Here is a 23766-nt window from a genome sequence, read left to right as displayed (position 1 = left end):
TTTTCGAGACAGGGTTTCTCTGTGTAGCCCTGGCTGTCCTGGCACTCACTTTGTAGACCAGGCTGGCCTCGAACTCAGAGATCCACCTGCCTCTGCCTCCCAAGTGCTAGGATTAAAGGCGTGCGCCACCACGCCCGGCTATGATACTTTATAAATTTAAAAAGTTCATTTCAAAATAAATTGTTCATTGATAATTGTTAAATTCCCGGTAATTTTGAAAGTTGTTTGATGTAAACAGACATGATTTTTTCCTGAACTATGGACTAAAACAGCCACTTTCTTTTCCTCCTCTTCTTCCTCCTCTTCCTCCTCCTCTAACTGTCTGATGTGCTGAAGATCTCCATCCTGTGCTGTTTGTGGTGTTGGGTAGCACCTTGCTTACCTGTTTTATTTCTGTCCTTTCCTTAGACAACCAGTGAGAACCAGGCTCTGTACTCTGTTCCACTTGTGCAGCTGTTTGCCTGTGTCAGCTTTGATCTGGCCTGTGATCTCTGTGCCTTTTTTGACTCAATAACTCCAGATATTGTTGACAATCTTCCTGTAAATCTCATCAGTGAGTGGAAAGAGTTTTTTTCTAAAGGCATCCACAGTTTGCTATTACCTCTTTTGGTAAATGCTATCGGTAAGTGCAAAGGGGTATGATGATGGTAATTATTGAAAATGGCTGTTGACAAATTTAAAATAAGCTTGCTTTCTTAGAGGCAGTCTCCATGCTGCTGCCTCATAGCACAGGCACAGAATGACAGAAAAAAAGATGGCTTGGTATTGAGAAACCAATACCAAGTAAGTTTAGATACTATAATTCAGCAGAGTACAGCACTAGAGCCCTCTAGACAACTACTGCTTTTCTCGTCTTCTTTCTTTCTTTATTTTTTTAATTTATTTTATGTATGTGGATACACTCTAGCTGTCTTCAGACACACCAGAAGAGGGCATCAGATCCCATTAGAGATAGTTATGAGCCATCATGTGGGTGCTGGGAATTGAACTCAGGACCTCTGGAAGTCAGTGAGTGCTCTTAACCTTGGAGCCATCTCTCCAGTCGCAAACTATTGCTTTTTAAAAAAGTGTAGTAGAGACCTTTATGACAGTTGAGGGTAACAGAAACATATAGTTTACTTCCAGTGAGCACTTCTGAGATGGTTGTAGCTAGTTTTCATTTTTTCGTTTGGTTTTCTTAAATGACATTTGATCAACCCATGTGTGTTCTTATGAGTTGTGTGTGTGTGTTTCTTCATTTCAATACCAGGAGAAAACAAAGACCTATCTGAAACGTCCTTTCAGAACGCAATGCTGAAACCCATGTGTGAAACACTAACATACATCTCCAAGGACCAGCTACTGAGCCACAAGCTCCCTGCGAGATTGGTTGCCAGCCAGAAAACAAACTTGCCAGAGCACCTCCAGACTCTGCTGAACACTTTGACCCCACTGCTTCTCTTCAGAGCCAGACCTGTGCAAATTGCTGCTTATCATATGCTGTGCAAGTAAGACATTGGCAGTGGCATAAGTATTTGGTCTCTAAAGCATGATGCATGTTTAGTTTGCTTTTTTTTTTTTTAAATCCACAGAGCACCTTTCCAGCCCCTAGATTGTATTTTTTAGTATATATATTTTATGTATTTGAGTACAATCTGGCTGTCTTCAGACGCATCAGAAGAGGTGGGCATCAGATCCCATTACAGATGGCTGTGAGCCACCATGTGGTTGCTGGGAATTGAACTCAGGACCTCTGGAAGAGCAGTCAGTGCTCTTAACTGCTGAGCCATTTCTCCAGCCCCCTAGATTGTATTTTTAATCTTTAAAAACATTAAATGAGAAAGGAGACTGAATTATACGTATCCTAGTAATAGAGAGGACAAGGTTTGGCCATGTCATTTTTGTCCTTCTGTACATATTTATGCAGTCTTGTCCATGAGCAATTATTTCAGAAAGGAATCATAAAGGATAGACTCACCACAAAGCGTGCTTTGTTGGCCTTTAAGCACAAGTCAGTAGTAGACAGTTGGCTATAAATGTGTTAAAAGTGATGTTTCGCTTTTCAGACTGATGCCTGAATTGCCACAGCATGATCAGGACAATCTGAGGTCGTATGGAGATGAAGAGGAAGAACCAGCCTTGTAAGGGTTTTGAGTGTGTGTTTGCTTGTGTGAGTGCAGGTTACAGGACCACCTTGGGGTGTTGGTCCCCGCTTTCCACCTTGTCTGTGATGGTCTCTTGTTTGCTGCTACAGTTTGCCCTGCTAGGTGACCCCACCAGCCATGGGGACTCTCCTGTCTCTACCTCTTGCTTTATGGGGCTGGGGTCAGAGGTGTGCTCCCACATCCAGCTTTACCCTCTGGGGATCCAAGTCAGGTCCTTACATGTGTACAGAAGGTACCTTATACACTCAGGCACCCCAGTGCCACTTCCCTTATGACTCTGTCTGCTGTATTCTTGTAATTTGCATCCTGACTTTAGGAAACTGAAATGCAGAAAATCTCTGACTTCAGAGTTGTACTCATTCTGCATTCATACCCGTTGGAAGTTCCAAAAGGCAAACGAAATGCAAAGCTTATGTAAAGTGGTGGCGCATGCTTATATGATTTGCTTAAGGAGGCAGAGGCAGGAGGATCACAAGTTCGAGGCCAGCCTGGTCTACAAAGTGAGTTCCAGGACAGACAGGGCTATACAGAGAAACCCTGTCTCGAAAAACCAAAAAAAAAAAAAAAAAAAAAAAGATTTTCTTTTGATATTTTATTACTTTAGGTGTGTGGGTGTTTTGTCTGTATTTATAATGGTGTACCACATGTGTGCCTGATGCCCACAGAGTCCAAAGGAGTGTATCACATCCCCTGAACTGGAGTTAGAGATGCTTATGAGATGCCATGTGGGCGCTGGGAATCGAGCTTCAGTGCTCATAACTGCTGAGCGAGCCCCCCATCCCCATATTTCCTCTCTTAATCACTCCTGAATCATATTCAATATGCTGCTGTTCATTAAACCTCTTTGTCTACGTGGTAGCTGTGGAAATAATGTAGCAGTTCAGATGTCTGTTAATGGCTGCTTTGTACACAGCATGTCCGTACTGAGGGCACAAGTATAAGCCAGACACTTTTCTTAAGGAGCTCGCACTCTAACGGCTGCTGCTGCTGCTGCTCTGGAGTGAAGTGTACAATGTGTGACAGGGGCAAAACAAAGGATAGATAGTGTATTAACATTGCAGGAGAAACCCTGGGCACAGACACTGGGGTGTGACCATTGAGGATATACATGGAAAAGGTGGGCTCAGTGCTTGTCACTCATTATTTTAGTTGGATGTCTGGCAAGCTCTGAGAGAAAGGATTTCTGTCCCCTATTGCACTTTGCACAGCATCCAGAGTGCTCGGGACTCTGCAAGTCCACAGGGAGTTCTCATGTTCAGTGAGTGTCTAAACGAACTATTGTGTGCAGAGTAGGGGAGGCTGTGCTGGAAGGTGAAGCTACAACAGTAGTTAAGTAGGATAAGAGATGGCCGGAACAATGGGACTCTTGGGCTAGGGAACTGGATCCATAGGTAAGAGCCCCTGCCATGAGGCATGAGCCCCTCGGTTGGAATCCCCAGTACTTACATAAAAGCCGTGTATGGCCAGATGTGCCTGCTACCCTGGATTGGGGGAAAGGGGGGTCGGAGACAGCCAGGTCCCCTGAGCTTGCTTCCATGAGAGTAGCCTAAACAGTGAGTGTTGAGTGAGAAGGCTTTGTCTGAAGGAAATAAGCTGGAAAGTGGTAAAGGAAGAAACCCAGTGCCCTATCCTGGCCCCCACATGCGTGTGCATCTGGGCAAGCAAATCCATGCATGTGTGCAGCCCGTGAAGATGGAGTCACTGAGGACGTAGGACAGCATTTGCTAGGACCTGGTGTGCCACCAGCTGATAGTGCTCTGAGGTGAAGCATAAGTGGCAGAGAAGAGCAAGCTGAGGTGGAGTCATTCCAGAAGTGAGATGACGGTATTGGATGGCCGTATGCAAAGCGATTTCAGATGATGTTTGTAAGACAATAGCGAAGGTCAGACTAGAAGGCGCGGCCATGGGATGGCAGAAGCTTGGAGAAAGCCAGCAGAGAAAGTAGCACGAAAGGAAAAGCAAGAACCAGGTTAGAGTGCTGAGTGGTTCTGAAAGGCCAACGAGAACTTCACTTTCTGAGACCCCCAGTCCACATGCAAGTGGCCCTGAGTTACCGGGAGTGTCAGCGTTGCAGCGTACAGACGCTTTGGCTACGAGTTTAACCTTCCGATGAACTGTGATCTATTTGATATGTTGTAACTGTAAAGTAAGACAGCAGGGTGGACAGTAAGGTGAGGCTCGGTGCCTCCTCCTCCTCGGTTGGTGCAGGGCTACTAAGGGTTCCTTAGCCTTCCCCAACCTGCCTTGACAGAAATCACTTATCTCTTAATTATAACGGAAAGTTGGGATTGCTGTTTTCTACAGCCGTATTTGGATGTTGACATGTAGCATCTTTTTACAGTATGGAGTTTTGGTTTTTGGAAAATAGGGAAGATGTTTGTTCGAGACAGGTGAATGGTCCTGTGTGACGTTGTTTCCCAGGTCGCCGCCGGCCGCGCTGATGTCTCTCCTCAGCTCTCAGGAGGAGCTGCTGGAGAATGTCCTGGGCTGTGTCCCTGTGGGCCAGATCGTGACCGTTAAGCCACTGAGCGAGGACTTCTGCTATGTCCTGGGATACCTCCTCACTTGGAAGTTAATACTGACTTTCTTCAAAGCTGCATCGTCTCAGGTAAATAAGTTCTGGGCTGTTGGAGGGTGGGGTGCTGTTGCATTGCAGTGTTTCTCAAAGCACCTTCCTTCCTGTCTGAGCGGGGATGCTCTGCATCCAATCTCAGCCTGGCCAGCCAGGCTCACACGCCTGCTGTCAACACCATGTACTCTGTCAGATGCGTGCTTCTGTCCCCAGGAGTGACCGTGTAAATGTGTCTGGTAATTGTTTTTCTCTGTATGGCTTAGCTTTGTTCTGATGGTGACTTTAGATAATTAGGTGCTGCTGTTTTGGGAGCCACCGTCTTGCTGCACAGATGCAGTTGTTATGTCACGGAAAACCCGAGATCTGAAGACAGTCTTTGAAAGGCTACCAAGTGTCCTAAGCAGTATTTCCCCCATCATGACACTAGTCCAGCCAGGTAGCCTTTGTAATAGCTACCCTAATCTAATAGATTGTGCAGTTGCTGCATCGACCACTAGATGTCTCTGTTATTTCACATGTCGGAAGAACCGGCTCAGCCTCTCTGCCCTCCTCCCCGCTCTGCTCCCACACTCTTCTCTCATTTGTCAGACAGAACCTAGCTATGTGATCCAGCCCCGCGTGCACTCAAGTCTGCTGCCTCGGCCTCCCCACTCCTAGCAGTGTAGGTGTGTGCCATCATGCACCGTTCTAGCTTTTGCTTCTTGAGAAATACACTTCATCTAAAAATAAACAGCAACAACAAAACCCTTTGTGTCAATTTTAAGATATGACCTTGCTCTCATGTTGGTCTCATGTTTGTTTCAAGACACATGCATCCCCCTGCCTCAGCCTCACGAGTGCTGGGAATACAAGTGTACACTTTCCCCATGTCAGACTTTGGTTTAATCAGCCTTGGCAAGTTTCTTCTCACATCAATACAGAAGTATTTAGCAGAGAATGTCCTGCTTCAAATGTACTTTCCAATCAATTTTTCAGAATTTTTTTTAAAAGATTTATTTATTTATTATATGTAAATGCATTGTAGCTGTCCTCAGATACTCCAGAAGAGGGCATCAGATTTCGTTACAGATGGTTGTGAGCCACCATGTGGTTGCTGGGATTTGAACTCGGGACTTTCGGAAGAGCAGTCTTAACCACTGAGCCATCTCGCCAGCCCCAATTTTTCAGAATTCTTAAACTATACTTTATGTTGTTGCTTATACCCATGCCTTAGTACAAACATATTAGTTTGTAAATTCTTGCCACCATGCCTGGCCAAGTTTGTACAGTCTTATATTTGTGTAGTTTAGGGGAGGATCATACTAGGGGCAACATTGATCCAATTGCCAAACAGAATATTTTATTCCTTGTCAAGCCTGTTCTTAAGTTTAGTACTTATGCTACTATTATTTGCTGATGTATTTTAAGAGTCTTTTTTTTTTTTTTTTTGAGACAGGGTTTCTCTGTGTAGCCCTGGCTGTCTTGGAACTCACTTTGTAGACCAGGCTGGCCTCAAACTCAGAAATCCGCCTGCCTCTGCCTCCCAAGTGCTGGGATTAAAGGTGTGTGCCACCACGCCCGGCGTATTTTAAGGGTCTTTTTTGGAGCTTTTAGATTTGTTCCTAAAATATTATTGATGTCCAAAAATTAACATCAAATTCAGACTTTGGTATGTATGAAATTTGTCATCTTAAAAGTGACCATATTCCTTATATCAGGAAAATGGACATTCACTGTGGTTTTGTGTCTCAGCATAGGCAGGGACCGCTCTTGCTTCTCACTTGCTCTTCCCTTCCTGCTCCTACTCTCTCCCCATCCCCCCCACAACGTGCTCATGGCTGGCCTCTACCTACCCCCCACCCCCCCATCCCCCACCCCGGCCTTTCTCTGACTCTGCTAGCCTCTCAACTCCTCCCCATGCCCTGAATAAACTCTATTCTATTCTTTAAAAAAAAAAAAAAAAAAAAAAAAAGATAGGCAGGAAACCAAAAAGATTGTGCAAAAATTTTTTTAAAAAAAATGTAAATACAAGGTCTCACTATGGAGCTGTGGCTTGGACCTCACAAGGTCTACCTCTGTCTTGTGAATGCTGGGATTAAAGGTATATACCACAGTGCCCAGCAACAGTTTTTAATTGAAAATCTTTTTTTTCATACAATATATTCTGATTACAACCTTATCTCTCCTACTGCTCCCAATTCCTCCTTTCCCCCTGTATTAGTCAGGGATCTCTAGAATCATGGAACTTATGGATAGTCTATATATAGTAAAGGAATTTATTGATGACTTACAGTCTGTAGTCCAGTTCCCAACAATGGTTCAGTCGCAGCTGTGAATGGAAGTGCAAGGATCTAGCAGTTATTCAGTCCCACACGGCAAGCAGGCAAGGGAGCAGGAGCTGATGCAGAGGCCATGGAGGGATGTTCTTTACTGGCTTGCTTCCCCTGGCTTGCTCAGCCTGCTCTCTTATAGAACCCAAGACTATCAGCCCAGAGATGGTCCCACCCACAAGGGGCCTTTCCCCTTTGATCACTAATTGAGAAAATGCCTTACAGTTAGATCTCATGGAGGCATTTCCCCAACTGAAGCTCCTTTCTCTGTGATAACTCCAGCTGTGTCAAGTTGACACAAAACTAGCCAGTACAATTGACCCCCTGTCAACTTGACACACAAACACATCACTAGTAGGCCTGGACCCTTACATTCTTATTCATCCCCAAGATCTAAATAACTTTAAATGTCCCACAGTCTTAAATATTCTTAAAATTTCAATCTCTTTAAAATATCCATCTCTTTTAAAATCCAAAGTCTTTTAAAATCCAAAGTCTCTTAACTGTGGGCTCCACTAAAATACTTTCTTCCTTTAAGAAGGAAAAATATCAGGGCACAGTCACAATCAAAAGCAAAAATTAAACTCCAACTGTCCAATGTCTGGGATCCAACTCACGATCTTCTGGTCTCCTCCAAGGGCTAAGGTCACTTCTCCAGCCCTGTCCATTGTAGCACACAGCTTTTCCTTTAGGCTCCAGATGCCTGTACTCCACTGCTGCTGCTGTTCTTTGTCATCTCATGGTCCTGGCATCTCCAAAACACTGCGTGACCCCTTCAGTCCTGGGCCATCAACTTCAACTGAGGCTGCACCTTCACCAATGGCCTTCCATGGCCTCTCACAGTGCCGAGCCTCAGCTGCTTTGCGTGACCCCTTCATGACTTCAAAACCAGTACCACCTGGGTGACCCTTACACATTACCAAGTCCTGCTGCAGCAGAAGTACAACCTTGGCTATCTCTGGAACACAGCCTCTTTGTGCTTTCAGAAAACACTTCCCAGAAGACGTCACCTCAACGATGCTGGTCTCTTCTTAATCACTGCTAATTTCTTAGCTCCAGCTAACCAGCATCAATAGTCCCAGTAATGCAAAGATTTTGCTTTAGTAGTTCTGGTATCTTGTTACTCACAGCTGATTCTTCAGCCCCAGCTAACCAGAACCATAGAATAATCAAACTCCAAACTAGCAATGGCCCTGAAAAGAGTCTTTAATTTTCCCTCTGAAATTTCACAAGCCAGGCCTCCATCTTCTGCACTGTTCTCAACATTATCTTCCAAGCTCGTACACAACATCCCACAGTGCTCTTAACACCGAATGGATCTTCTGGCCCAAAGTTCCAAAGTCCTTCCACAGTCCTCTCCAAAACATGGTCAGGTTGTCACAGGAATACCCTACTATGCTGGTACCAATTTGTCTTAGTCAGGGCTTCTATTCCTGCACAAACATCATGACCAAGAAGCAGTTGGGGAGGAAAGGGTTTATTCAGCTTACACTTCCATACTGCTGTTAATCACCAAGGAAGTCAGGACTGGAACTCAAGCAGGTCAGGGAGCAGGAGCTGATGCAGAGGCCATGGAGGGATGTTACTTACTGGCTTGCTTCCTCTGGCTTGATCAGCCTGCTCTCTTTTAGAACCCAAGACTACCAGCCCAGAGATGGTCCCACCCACAAGGGGCCTTTCCCCCTTGATCACTAATTGAGAAAATGCCTTACAGCTGGATCTCATGGAGACATTTCCTCAACTGAAGCTCCTTTCTCTGTGATAACTCCAGCTGTATCAAGTTGACACACAAAACCAGCCAGTACACCTTCCTTCCCATCCAGTTCCACATTCTTTCTTTCTCTCCTTATAAAACAAACAGGCATCTAAGAAAAAGAGCCAAAGAAAAAGCACAAGAAACGTACACACACATTCACACACTCGGCAATCCCATAAACACTCAAAACTGGAACCCATGATATACACAAAGGACTTGTAAGGTAGAAAAAACTAACAAACAAAACCAACCAAACAAAAAAGCCCTCCCGAGATGCCATTGCTGTTTCTGTTGGTCATCTACTGCTGTCCTGAGACCTACCCCTTAGTGTAGTTTGTTTCCCCAGTGGGACTTCCTTGGAGAAAATGGAGTTTTCATTTGCAAGTGGTTCTTGATTGGAGATAGCTTCTGGGTTAGGATGGGTGTGTGGGCCTACTTCTCCTGTCAGCTCTAAGAGCCCAACTGGCACAGACCTGTCCTGGGCATGAACAGCGGTTATTATTGAGCCTGAAGTATGAAAGGAGATAGATATAAGCAAATCAACCAGAATGTCGCAGAAGATTAAACAGACTAGCTCTATTCTGAGATGAACTGAGACAGTTGAAAAAAAAATGTAATGGTTTCAAATCATGGGATGGCTTAACTTCTCAAGAAACCCTTAGCAAACTGGATTGAACTGGGAACAGTCCTATGTGTGTTTCCCCCTTCTCTTAGAAATATATGGGTTTGGTTGGTTGGTTGTTTTGTTTTATTTTGTTTCGAGACTAGCTTTCCCTTGTAGCCTTGGCTATCTTGGAAACTCACTCTGTAGACTAGGCTGACTTGGAGCTCAGAGAGCCACCTGTCTCCACATTCCTGGAGCTAGGATTAAAGGTGTGCACGGCCACTGCCTGGCAGAAATATGTATTACATCAAAACATGGCAGTTACATAGGGTTGTTGGGAACCGTGCAGTATTGCAGCACATGCTTTGTATCTTTCCTGAGAGCTGTGACATCCATCTGTGTAAAGTGCAAGCCTCCCTTTTAGCTGAGTTACAGTTAGGAAAGCTGTTGCTCAGAGCCTAGCACCCAGTACATACTGTGGCTCTTAGTCATTTCTCAGCTCCTCCCCTCCCCCACGCCTCCATCTTATATCTTACTAAGTTGCCTAGGTTGTTGGTTCACTATGTAGCCAGGCTTGAATTTGTGTGGACCACCATGAGTTTCTTCGTGTTGGTTGAAAAGTAGTCTGTTGTGTATAATACCACATTTGTTCCTCTGTTGATAAACATTATGATATTGCCACTTCTGGGCTATGATTAACAGTGCTACTATAATTCATGAATGTGTCCTTTTTTTTCCTTTTTTTTTTAAAAGATTTATTTGGTTTATGTATGTGAGGACACTGTCGCTTTCTTCAGGTACACCAGAAGGGCATCAGATCCCATTACAGATGGTTGTGAGCCACCATTTGGTTGCTGGGAACTGAATTCAGGACCTCTGAAGAGCAGTCAGTGCTCTTAACCTCTGAGCCCCGAATGTGTCTTGTTTTTTGAAGATAAGTTTTCATTTCTCTTGCATCATGAACCCCAAATTAGGATTTTCTGGGTCATATTCATGTTTCCCTCCATTACTATGGTTGATAAACTCTACTTTCTATCTGTTGTTTTTTTGAAGATTAATAGGCAGTATATTTTAATAATATCCTTTCCTCTCCCTCACTCTCCCCTTCCCCCCACATCAATAAGACAAGATTGGAGTGGAGTTGATATAAGCAGTGACTCTTACTGTAGAAAACTGATTTTACTCGCCTAGGGGTTATCAAGCACAAGTAACTTCGTTTCCCATTAACTTACTTATTTATTCACTTTTCATCCCAATTGCAGCCCCCTCCTTCCAGTCCTCCTCCCACAAAACTCCTCCCCCATAGCCCCTTCCTCTTCTACTCTGAGAACAGGGAGGTCTTTCTGGCTACCAGTCTACCCTAGCACCTCAATTCACTGCAGGACTAGGTGCATCCTCTTCCACTGAGGCCACTCAAGGCCACCCAGTTAGGCGAAGAGGGTCCACAGGCAGGTAACAGAGTCAGGGACAGCTGCCCCTCCAGTTGTGTGGGACCCACACGAAGACCAAGCTGCACATGCACTGCATATGTGAGGACCTACGTGCAGCTCATGTATCCATCGCAAATGACTTTTTGTGTCCATTTCCCCTTCCCCGCACTGGGAAGTTGTCTGACTTAACTCTGTGCAGGTCTTGTGTGTGCTGTCACAGTGACTGTGAGTCCATATGTGCACTGCTGATGTGGATGACACCGTTTCCTTCCAGTCATCCACCTTTGACTCTTAGAATCTTTCTTCCAAGCCTGAGCCTTGAGTGAAGGTGTTTGATACAAAGGCGTCTCATTTAGGGCCGAGTAACTGCACACTGTCCAGATCTACTGCTACAGGGAGAAGCTTCTCTGATGGGAGTTGAGGGTTACACTGATCTATTGAATATGTCATTAGGAGTCATTTTATTGCTATATTCCTTTAGAAGGATAAAAGTGGGTTTTCCCCTGGGCCTGCACAAGACCTGTTTAGTCTCAAGTTCTTAGCCTCTTTGGCAAGGTTATGTATGGGTTCTATCTTAGGGAATAGGCCTTAAGCCAAAAACTCCCAAAGTTTGGTTACTCCCATAACATTTGTGTCAGCATCACAGCAGCATGTCATACAGCAGGTGCTCTTGTGGTCCTCCACTAGCATACAAAGTTTCATGACCACGACTCAGCGGGAATGAAGCCTCTAGTTGGCCACTAGGCCTGTTTCTCCATGCTTGATGACAGAAGTTGTATCATCCACAATAGGGCCATGTCATCAGGCTGTGGAGGGTGACTCATAGCCTTGGAAATAGCCTGTGATGTTTGGGGGGAGGTGTGCTGTGGGACTCCTTTTTGCCAATGACTCAAGAAATGTAGCCCATTCCTGGCACTAGAGGTTTTACTTAGTGGGTACCGTGTTTGGTTGGGATAGTGTCTCTCCATATTCTAAACATAGGTTTCCAAATGGCTTTTCAGAGGGCTTGGTCTTTAGTGTTATCTTTCTCTCTCTGTTTGTTTCTTTACACTTCTCTCCAATCCTCCCTGTATAACTCTCCTATTCTAGACTTGCCTCTGTCGCTACATAATACTATATTCTATTTTCCCTTCCTTGGGAGATTCTCTCTTCTCCCCGGTCTCTTATTAACCTCCTAGCCTCTGTGCTATTTGTATTGAAACACATATATATCTAAAGCTTGAAAGGTAACAACATCCCGAGCTACTCACTCAGGGCGATTGCTTCTGGCTCCATCCATTTACCTGTAACTTCAGAATTTCACTTTTTTTTTTTAAACAGCCAAATAACATCCCATTGTGTAAATGTTCCGATGTTTTCTTTATGCATCTGTCAGTTGATGGACATCTAGGCTGTTTTCAATTTCTGGTTATTATGAATAGAGCAGTGATGAACATGGGTGAGCAACATTTCTGTAATAACTAACACATGGGCGGGCATATGCCTGACGGGGGCAGCTGGATCTTGTAGGTCATAGTGGGCTAGCTGGATCTTGTAGGTCACAGGGGGGCAGCTGGATCTTGTAGGTCACAGGGGGGCAGCTGGATCTTGTAGGTCACAGGGGGGCAGCTGGATCTTGTAGGTCACAGTGGGCTAGCTGGATCTTGTAGGTCACAGGGGGGCAGCTGGATCTTGTAGGTCACAGGGGGGCAGCTGGATCTTGTAGGTCACAGGGGGGCAGCTGGATCTTGTAGGTCACAGTGGGCTAGCTGGATCTTGTAGGTCACAGGGGGGCAGCTGGATCTTGTAGGTCACAGGGGGGCAGCTGGATCTTGTAGGTCACAGGGGGGGCAGCTGGATCTTGTAGGTCACAGTGGGCTAGCTGGATCTTGTAGGTCACAGGGGGGCAGCTGGATCTTGTAGGTCACAGGGGGGCAGCTGGATCTTGTAGGTCACAGGGGGGCCAGCTGGATCTTGTAGGTCACAGGGGGGCAGCTGGATCTTGTAGGTCACAGGGGGGCAGCTGGATCTTGTAGGTCACAGGGGGGCAGCTGGATCTTGTAGGTCACAGGGGGCTAGCTGGATCTTGTAGGTCACAGGGGGGCAGCTGGATCTTGTAGGTCACAGGGGGGCAGCTGGATCTTGTAGGTCACAGGGGGGCAGCTGGATCTTGTAGGTCACAGGGGGGCCAGCTGGATCTTGTAGGTCACAGGGGGGCAGCTGGTTCTTGTAGGTCACAGGGGGGCAGCTGGATCTTGTAGGTCACAGGGGGTAGCTGGATCTTGTAGGTCACAGGGGGGCCAGCTGGATCTTGTAGGTCACAGGGGGGCAGCTGGATCTTGTAGGTCACAGGGGGTAGCTGGATCTTGTAGGTCACAGGGGGGCAGCTGGATCTTGTGGTAGGTGAGTTTTCAGCTTTTGGAGAAACCTCCACACTGATGTTTGTAGAGGCTTCACACGCTTGCACTCCCACCCGCAGAGTATAAGTTCCCTTTCCCCTGCATCCTTGCGAGAATCTGTTGTCATTTTGTTGGCCTTAGCCATTATGACTGTGGGTACAGAAATATCAAAGTAGTTTTGATTTGCATTTCCCTAATAACTAAGAATGTCGAATGTTTCTTTAAGTTTTAAGTTTCTCGGCCATTGTGTTTCATCTTTTGAGAAATCTCTGTCTAGTTCATTCCCCATTTTTAATTTGGGTTACTGTTTCCTGATGTCCAGTTTGTTTTTAGGTTCTTTGTATAGTCTCGATACCAGCCCTGTATCAGAGGGTAATCGGCAAAGGTTTCTTCCTATTCTGTAGGCCGCCGCTTTGCTTTAATGGTGGTGTCATGTGTGGTTCAGAAGCTTGTTAGCCTCGTGAGGTCCCATTTGTAGACTGATGGTCTTAGTGCCTGTGATACTGGTGTGCTGCTTAGAAGGTCTTTTCTTCTGTCAGTGAGTTCAAGACCATTCCCTATTTTCTCTTCTATCAGGATAACTGGTCCTTGACCCATTAGGGGTTGAGTTTTCTGCAGAATGATAAGATATGGATCATTCTACATGCAAATATCAGGTTTGACCAAGATTATTTGTTGAAGATGCTAGCTTTTTTCTCGGATGTACTTGTGGCTGCTTTGCTAAAAACTAGGTGTTTATAGGTGTATGGGGTTATTTCTGGACCTTCAGTTCTATTCAGCTGATTGACATTGTCTTGGTCAGGGTTTCTATTCCTGCACAAACATCATGACCAGGAAGCAAGTTGGGGAGGAAAGGGTTTATTCAGCTTACACATTCACATTGCTGTTCATCACGAAAGGAAGTCAGGACTGGAACTCAAGCAGGTCAGGAAGCAGGAGCTGATGCAGAGGCCATGGAGGGATGTTCGCTACTGGCTTGCCTCCCCTGGCTTGCTCAGCTTGCTCTCTTTTAGAACCTAAGACTACCAGCCCAGGGATGGCACCACCCACAAGGGGACCTTCCCTGTTGATCACTAATTGAGAAAATGCCCCATAGCTGGATCTCGTGGAGGCATTTCCCCAACTGTAGCTCCTTTCTCTGTGATAACTCCAGCCTGTGTCAAGTTGACACAAAACTAGCCAGTATAGATATAATCTTTTTATTACTATAGCTCTGTAATACAACTTGAATCTGAGATGATGATACTTCTAGCAGCTCTTTTATTATTCAGGGTTGCTTTAGCTATCCTGAGATTTTTGTTTCTGTTGGAATTTTGATGGGGATTGCATTGAGTCTGTAGACTGCTTTTGATAGCCATTTTCACAATATTAATCCTCCTGAGACATGATCCAGTCTTTTAAAAGTGTTTATTTCATTTTTAAATATGTATGTGTCTATGTTTGTCTGGGTATGAGCTTGTGGCCACCTTTGGAGGCCAAAAAAGGGTATAGAATGTCAGATCCTTTGAGATAGAGTAACAGGTGGCTGTGAACAGCCCAGTATGGGTCCTGGAAATCAAAGGCCAGTCATCTGCAAGAGCAGCAAGTGGTCTAACCTGATGAGCCATCTTTCCCGCCCTCTCTCCAACTTTACTTTGAAATGTCTCACTGTGTAGAGCAAACTGACTTGGAACTTTTCTAGCCCCATACTAGTCTTCAACTCGTGGCAGTATTTCTGCTTGCCTTTCCAAATGCTGGGATTATAGACACATGCCACTACCACATGAGCACATCCCTACAAAGATGGAATTACTATTATTTTAACTTTTAAAGGGTGTACTTAATTTTTAATTATGTACATATGTGGTGGTAGTGGTAGATGCCTATGAAGTCAGAGCCTTTGGAACTGGAGTTACTTGCAGGTGGGAGCTCCCTGATGTAGGTGCTGGGAATTGAGCTGAGTCCTCTGAAAGAATAGTACAACCTCCTAAGCACTGAGCCATTTCTCTGACCCCTTGCTCAAGACAGTTTCACTAGGTAGTCTAGGATGTCCTTCAACTTCTGCTCCCTTTGCCTGTGACTCTCTAGTACTGGGGTTATAGGTATATACGAGTACACTTGGTTTTCTGCAGTGTGGATTGAACCATGGGGCCCACAGGAAGAGAATGAGTGTCAGTTGTAGGCTTGTGTGACAAGCACTCTTATGCAGTGAGCTATCCTCCTGACTCTGTTACTTCTATTTGCTTAGTATTTGAAGATATATTGTAGACCTTGGGATGCTTTACAAAAGCACTGAACTATATGTGTCTGCGGTGTGCCATACAATTTGTCTTTTTCTGATTGCTTTCTTCTGATTAATTTTCGGTAGAGGTACTTTCCACAAGTCATGTGGCTTGATCCCTCAGCAGGCATGTTAATGCCTGTGCTGGTGTGTTGGTGGTGTAAAACTTGGCTATTTGGGAATGGTCCTGTCTCTAGATTTCTCCATTGCAAAGGTGTTTTATCAGCAGGTCTTAAGAGGCAGCTCCAGCTCTTACAGCTTATCTGTGAGGTGTGTGGCACACTGAAAGGAGTCATCATGGAACTGCTGCAGACACCAAAGCCGTTACAACACAGGAGTGTTACAAAGTTGTGGTGCTTGCTCACACCGTGCCAGATTCTCCGAATTTTAAGGGGAACTAGAAATCGTTTTATTCAGAATTTTCTGATGGGTGGTGAAACACTTATGATGACATTTTGTGCCACTCATTCCTGTGTTCTGTTCTTAAAGAATGCTGTAATATTTGATACAGAGAAAAGTTAGCCTTGAAAATGAGATTAGTTTTACTCAGGAATTTGCAAGATTAAGACTATGGTGTGGAAGGAATGTGTGGAGGGTATGAGTTAGTCATCTGTGGGGAATGGCAACTAGATATTCTTGGCTCACATAAAGCCGCAAACCAACGTTGCCTGTATTGATGGGGAGTTGACTTGAGAAAGATATTAGAACTATGTCTCTAACAATGAAGAGGGACACTGCTGGCTTATGAGGAAAGGGGCATTGCCATTGTCATGGCAGATTCAGAAAATAAGATGAACCCCTCATTTATAGCTCTCTCTCTGTCTCTGTCTCTCTCTCTCTTGCCTGTGTTGGAAATGAGCTTACTGTCTTGGTGCATGTTAGTGTTCTGCCACTGACCTACATCACTGACTCTTGTGTATAATTCCACGTGTGGGGATACATTCTACTGTAGCATTGTATAATCTATTGCAGGGTTATTGTTCTTTTGTCTTGGCACAGTTGAGTTTACTAACACATTCTTTGCTTTTCACCAGCTTCGTGCTCTGTATTCAATGTACCTTCGGAAAACAAAGAGTCTGAATAAATTACTCTATCATCTCTTCAGACTTATGCCAGAAAACCCTACGTACGGAGAGACAGCTATTGAGGTATCAAGTAAAGACCCCAAGACCTTCTTCACCGAGGAGGTTCAGCTGAGTATTAGAGGTCAGTGGGCTACACGTGTGTGGGCTGCACATGTGTGGGCTACACGTCTGTGGGCTACATGTGCGTAACGTCTTAGAGACTTTGTTCGACCCAGTTGTACTAAACTTCCTGCAGGTATGGAGGAGAATTGCAGATGGAAGTCTCAGCTCTGAGGGCACAAGAAATGCAAGAATTTCCACATTTATCTAATAGAACAAATAGCTGGATCTTAGAGATAAGAATTTCATTAATTTTTGAAGCTTAGTATTGTATATGGATCCATTCTTTTCTTTTTTAATTTTTGTTTTTTAAGACAGGGTCTTACTCTCTGGCCCTTGCTGGCTTGGGACTTTATGTAGACCAGTATGGCCTCAGACTCCTAAATATCTGTTTGCTTCTTCTGGGGTTAAGGGAATGTGCCACCACACCCAGCTACCTATATTCAGTTGATGAAACAAAATTCAAGTGAAGTTTACGTTCTTCACCTGGAAGCTCAGGTTTTAGTTGAGACAGAAGTGCAGCCCATCTGTGTATAAGCTATCTGTGAAGAACTAAAACCCCTTGACCGGAGGATGTTGTGTGTGCCGTGAAGTTTGGAGTATGAGGGTTTGCCCAAGTGTATCTGCACTGTGTTGCTTCCCAGAGAGGCCCGAAGAGGGTGTCTGCTCCCTAGAACTGTGAGTGGCCGTGTGGGTGCTGGGAATCTAGGTTCTTTGCAAGAGCAACAAATGTTCCTAACCACTGGGCTATTTCTCCAGGTTCTGGATTTTTAGTTCTTCTCAGATAGCTTTGTGGGTGGATGCTAACCCTCTTGGAGGTGGGGGCCTTTCTCTGTTTTCTGAGGTAGCACGCTACTGTTGAGTAGTCCAGTGGCTTTCTAAGGCGCATCAGCTAGTCTACTGTTCTAGGTGAGTGCACATGTATCACTAACCTGGGATTTGTTTCTTCCTCAGAAACAGCAACTCTTCCGTATCATATCCCACACCTGGCGTGCTCGGTCTATCACATGACTTTAAAAGACTTGCCTGCCATGGTTAGGCTATGGTGGAATAGCAGTGAGAAGCGTGTCTTCAATATTGTAGATAGATTTACAAGCAAGTATGTCAGCAATGTTCTTTCTTTTCAAGAAATATCTTCTGTACAAACAAGTACACAGCTATTCAATGGCATGACGGTTAGTATTGTCTTGGTTTTTTTCTAGAGAAATGAATACCAGTTATATTTCTGATTGCTTACTTCATCACAAGTTATAATCTTTGATTCAGAATTGATAGAAAATTATCAACCTCATTTTCTGACTACTCTGTGTTACTCTGGACATCATTTGAGCATTCAACAATCCTTTCCTGTGAAGAAACCTATTACAGTTAGATCCTTTCTGTGCACAAAAGCTTGTGAGACAAACTGTAAACGTAATAAAGTCACTCGGAAGCATGCTGGTCTTTTTTTTTTTTTTTGAGACCTTGTCTCACTTGTAACCATGTCTCACAAGAAACTCACTATGGAGACCACTGTAGGCATCCACCTGCCTCTGCCCCCAGAGCTTGGGTTGAAGGCATGCACCATCCCCCTCTGCCACACGCCAGGCACTCAAGCCTCCAGTTTGAATGCCTGGAATCAGATCAATGATGAGTTTATGTCCTTATTCTCCTCTGTAGTCTTCAGCCATCCGTCGATCTGTCAAAGTGTTGGATGTTTGACTAATAATAGGAAGCTATTTGGCAAAGGAAAAATACCTTTTTTTTGTATTGTATTGTATTGCATTGTATTGTAGGTTAAGGCGCGAGCTACTACTCGAGAAGTGATGGCTACGTACACCATCGAAGACATAGTCATTGAACTCATAATACAGTTGCCTTCCAATTACCCACTGGGCTCAATAACAGTGGAAAGTGGGAAGAGGATCGGGGTGGCTGTGCAGCAGTGGCGAAACTGGATGCTGCAGCTGAGCACGTACCTCACTCACCAGGTATGCTGCCACGAGCGCACTGGTCACTCACACTAGAGCACATCTGTCTGAAAGAGCATCGGAACACACAGTGTAACCTCTGTTTAATGTGGAAAGTAAAAACTCTGAGATAAAGCCGGGCACGGTAGCGCACTCCTTTAATCCCAACACATGGGAGGCAGAGGCAGGCGGATCTCTGAATTCGACACTAGTCTATAAGTGGGAGTCCAGGATATCCAGGGCTATACAGAGAAACCCTCTCCTGAGGAAAAATAACCAAATAAAAAAAACATTGTTGGTTAAACACAGATGCGTTTGTAAATGACCTGAAGCTGCCATCCCTGCTTACTCGTCAAAGTTCTGTACTTAGTTTTCTGTTGCTTGGCAGAGACGGCTTCACTCCATTGACAGTGCAGAGAGTAGAGAAACACACAGCGGGGAAGACATGAAGGGACTCCTGAAGAGAGACTAGATTGTAAACACTGTCTTTAATGATAAGAATTATATTTCTTTCTAAAAATTCAGAGGTAATTTAAAATAACATTTAAGAAAGTTAGGAGATGCCGTGCATGGTGGCGCACACCTTTAATCCTAGCACTTGGGAGGCAGAGGCAGGCGGATTTCTGAGTTCGAGGCCAGCCTGGTCTACAAAGTGAGTTCCAGGACAGCCAGGGCTACACAGAGAAACCCTGTCTCGAAAAACCAAAAAAAAAAAAAAAAAAAAAAAGTTAGGAGATAATATGACAGCCAGAATTAAAATCCAGCCTGAAATGTGTGGTATTGAATAAAAGTACCATTTGGAGACCTTTAGTGTGTGGTGACTTTCTTTCCTCTCTACTAACAGAACGGAAGTATCATGGAAGGCTTAGCATTATGGAAGAATAATGTAGACAAACGGTTTGAAGGTGTTGAAGATTGTATGATCTGCTTCTCAGTTATTCATGGTTTCAACTATTCTCTTCCCAAAAAAGCCTGTAGAACATGCAAGAAAAAGTTTCACTCAGCTTGCCTGGTAAGGCGAAGGGAAATCTCTTAACATTCTTTGTGGTCTGTATATGTTATGTATGATATTTATTTGAAAGATTGTGTGTCGGGCCAGTAAGATGATCTCTGCAGGTAAAGGTCACTTGCTGCCTAAGATTGGCAACTGTGGACAGGTAAGAGAGAACCAACCTGACAAAGTTGTTGTTCTGACCTCACGACCCAGGTACTGCACACATTTAAGGTTGTGTGTTTATAGAAGACTAAGAAATGACTTTTTCTATAAAAGATTATTAGTGATTTACTGAGACGGTGTATCAAAGCACTGTAATGAATGGGCTCTTCACTCGGTGACTGATGGTCTTGTGAGATCTTGTCCAGGATGCGAGGCTACAAGACTTGGCTGTCCAGCATCAGGGCCTTTTCGTCTTTAAACGCCATCGTGAAGGACACTGAAGGAGCTCTCGTTTCTTCATATGTCTTCCTTCCACCTTAGTTTTCTGTGTGAGCCTAAGTATGCGGCTCTGTGTCACAGTGTAGCCTCAAGAAAGAACATTTCATTGTGTTAATTTTGGAGACAGGAGGCAAAATGCTTGGTTTGTTCTCTTTCATTTTGTCACTAAGGTTACCTTCTATGTGTATATGTGAGACGAAAGCCTTACAAATTTACTTTAACATTAAAACCTTTTTTTTTTTCAGTACAAATGGTTTACATCTAGCAACAAGTCCACTTGCCCGCTCTGCCGTGAGACCTTTTTCTGAGGTTTTTTTCATTGGAAGTTGTCGCTGCCGTAGGTCAAGCCAAAGGGAATGGATTGGCTCCACCTTGAAGTACTGATGTGAAGCCAGTGAGCATGACAAAGTGCCATCTGTCAGTATGATCCTCAAATCAGGCAACCTCTGCAGATTGCTTTGTAAATCTTCGGAAACTTTTTTCTTTTACAAGAGACTATTACATATTTGAGAGAAAATATTTATATTAATGGCTTAATCTCTTTGTATGTTTAAAATTAAAAATAAATATATCTCTTCTCAAAAATATTCTAAATTATAGAACTGAAATTTGTGAAAGCATAAACTATATTATAACTTATAAAACCATCCAGTTTTTTGGTCTGTGTTGTAAAACAGTCCAAGGATAAGGCAAATGAATTGAGAGCTGATTTACATCTGTAGATAACTAAGACTTGTTTGTTAGTGATGACAAACAATAGTTTAAAATTACTCTGATTTTCATAAATTGTTTTAATGATAAAGTGACACTGAGATATTCCCACCCTCATCCAGAGGTTTGAAGTGTACTGTGAAATTTCACATGAAGAAGGAACTGAGTGAACTCTAAGGGGCTCTGGTGAGAATTGTGAAATTCATAACTTACATCCTTGACACTAATCTTTTGCTTGTGAAAGAATTATTTCCATGTTAATGAGATTTGAATTGTAAATGTGTTGGTTGAATCTATTACTCAGTTTAGTGAGTCTACAAAGAGTGGGAATCTGAAGTAAGCAGTTTTTTGATTATTTTGTGAAGTAAAATGATAGCAGTCTATCTATCAAGAAAAGAATAAATATTACTAAAGTATAATCATGTGTGGAGAAAACAATATTTAAAAATCTTGTAGGAGGCTGTACATTTTGCAGAGTTTGCTATACTTATTAGCCATAGTTACACCAATTCAGGAATTGGGGGAGCTAATTATTTAAAACTATCAGCAATGAAGGATATAGTACTAAGTAAAATTAATTTTTTTTTTTGCTTTTGTTTTGAGACAGGATTTCACTATGTTGCTCTGGGCTGGGCTGTAACTCACTCTGTAGACCAGACTAGCCTGGAACTCAAGAGATCTGCCTGTCTCTGTTTCCCAAGTGCTGGGGTTAAAGTGCACCACCAAGCCTGGTGGAATTGTCTTAATGGATTGAAGTGTGTAAACTTCATGAAACCTGCCTTTGGTTACAGTACCTTTGCCTTTAAAAACTATTCACAGTATAACGTGTGGAAGTTTGGATCACAGTCTTCCATTTCATTTCTAGTAGTTAGGATACCTAAAAGTTTAGTCCATCATCTGTGTTTCAAATGTTTAATTAGAAGGGTGCAACTCGTGTCAAATAAAATTACTGCTTACCATCAACTAGTCAAAATGACTGTTATTGAAATAGTCTGAAAGTGGACAGGATTACAGTCCAGAGAACTGTGTGTCGGTTACAAGTGTAGTATCGGCTTGTCTGTCTTCTCTTTTTTTCTCTGTAGTAGTTATTATCTTACAGTCTTGAGGCTCAGAGACGGAGTGAAGTGTAGATAGCAAGACTCTACTACCTCTTAGTCCCTCACATCTCCCTCTTCCCTTTCTGCCTGCCTCTGGCACAGCAGTCACAAGGACTGTGTGATGCCTCTGGGAAAATTACTCTTTTCCTTTTCAAGTGGATTTACAATAAAATTTTGTTTATAACCTTCCAGCATTGGTTCTTGACTTTGGATCCAAAGCCCCAGTAGAAGAGAAGATGGAGCAGAGCTCCGGCTTTTTGCGGTGTGTGACCTTAGTAGCCCCTCAAGCTTGGGACTGGGAACGCATTCTGGGAGACTTGTGTGCATAGCTGTCAGTTCACACCGGTTGATAATGCTAAGGAAGGCTTTCCAGAAGCAAGACTGAAACTCAGAATGCCCCATTCAGGTTTTATTTATTTAGCTTTGACAACACTCATGGACAGGATACCATCCCTGAAAATTTTAGCATAAGAGGAACTTCAAATTGCTAGAGAGTCAAAGCCCTGTTACAAATTTACTTAAAATCCGAAACCAAGTAGCAATTTCTAAAATTGATTTTTATTTCATTTTTCTCATCTTTTAATACATGTGTATACTTTTCTATGGTGTAAATAATATTAACACGATACATTTTATGGTACAAATAATTATTACTTGAGTATTATACCATTAAATTAGAAAAATTTCAAATATAGAGAAAATAGTAAAATAGCAATATTTTACATGTACTCTTCCCATACTATTTTGCCATATTGCTTCTGATTTTTAAAGAAATAAAATGTTACTCTTTTGTATTCTCTGGCCCATTCTTCCTTCTCCAGAGCCAGCTTAGTGTGCACTTCTTCCTACTTAACGATTTATACTTGATGCTGTGTGTTTGTATCCGCAAAGAGCGTGTAGCAAGGTTTTGCTTCAGAAAATCTGAAGGTGCCATCCCACTGTGTCGTCATCTACAACTTGCTTCTCCACTTAACTACTATCTGACATCATACCTACCAGTCCTCCTTACCATACCCACCAGTCCTCCTCACCATACCCACCAGTCCTCCTCACCATACCCACCAGTCCTCCTCACCATACCCACCAGTCCTCCTCACCATACCCACCAGTCCTCCTCACCATACCCACCAGTCCCCCTCCTCATACCCACCAGTCCCCCTCACCATACCCACCAGTCCCCCTCACCATACCCACCAGTCCTCCTCACCATACCCACCAGTCCTCACCATACCTGTTGGGAGCCGCGCCCACATTCGCCGTTACAAGATGGCGCTGACAGCTGTGTTCTAAGTGGTAAACAAATAATCTGCGCATATGCCGAGGGTGGTTCTCCACTCCATGTGCTCTGCCTTCCCCGTGACGTCAACTCGGCCGATGGGCTGCAGCCAATCAGGGAGTGACACGTCCTAGGCGAAATATAACTCTCCTAAAAAAGGGACGGGGTTTCGTTTTCTCTCTCTCTTGCTTCTTGCACTCTGGCTCCTGAAGATGTAAGCAATAAAGCTTTGCCGCAGAAGATTCTGGTTTGTTGCGTCTTTCCTGGCCGGTCGTGAGAACGCGTCTAATAACAATTGGTGCCGAATTCCGGGACGAGAAAAAACTCGGGACTGGCGCAAGGAAGATCCCTCATTCCAGAACCAGAACTGCGGGTCGCGGTAATAAAGGTTCCCGTAAAGCAGACTGTTAAGAAGGATTCAACTGTATGAATTCAGAACTTTTCAGCTGGGGAACGAGAGTACCAGTGAGTATAGCTTTACGAGAATGAAGACAACCCATTTTGGATACCAGAAAGACTCACCCGAAAAATCCAGACTGACCAAGGGAATACTGATGTCCCTCGTCTTGGTGATGTCCAGGGCGTCAATAATAAAGAGAGAGCAGCGTTGGGGGATAATGTCGATATTTCCACTCCCAATGACGGTGATGTATAATGCTCA

General features: G+C 43.9%; 1 protein-coding gene across 3 annotated transcripts in view; it reads left to right on the top strand.

Moving 5' to 3' along the window:
• The window catches only part of Ltn1 (listerin E3 ubiquitin protein ligase 1), a 55969-nt gene extending 33346 nt beyond the window's left edge, over positions 1-22623 (top strand). Inside the window, exons 22-30 of one of the 3 annotated variants that reach the window (XR_384950.4) lie at positions 409-622; positions 1250-1487; positions 2046-2120; positions 4566-4752; positions 16559-16659; positions 17592-17812; positions 18413-18607; positions 19431-19598; positions 20267-22623. Coding sequence is in view for 2 of the 3 variants with exons in the window: in NM_001081068.1 (NP_001074537.1) it covers positions 409-622; positions 1250-1487; positions 2046-2120; positions 4566-4752; positions 16488-16659; positions 17592-17812; positions 18413-18607; positions 19431-19598; positions 20267-20329 (1533 nt within the window). In the remaining variant the exon portion in view is untranslated. Of the gene's footprint in view, positions 1-408; positions 623-1249; positions 1488-2045; positions 2121-4565; positions 4753-16487; positions 16660-17591; positions 17813-18412; positions 18608-19430; positions 19599-20266 lie in introns of all 3 variants that reach the window. The other 2 variants (NM_001081068.1, XM_006523111.3) reach the window with 2 other exon arrangements.
• The last annotated feature ends 1143 nt before the right edge of the window (positions 22624-23766 follow it).

This window comes from Mus musculus, chromosome 16 (assembly GCF_000001635.26).
Source record: "Mus musculus strain C57BL/6J chromosome 16, GRCm38.p6 C57BL/6J".
Taxonomy (NCBI): Eukaryota; Metazoa; Chordata; class Mammalia; order Rodentia; family Muridae; genus Mus; species Mus musculus.
This window is presented reverse-complemented; position numbering and strand designations above follow the sequence as displayed.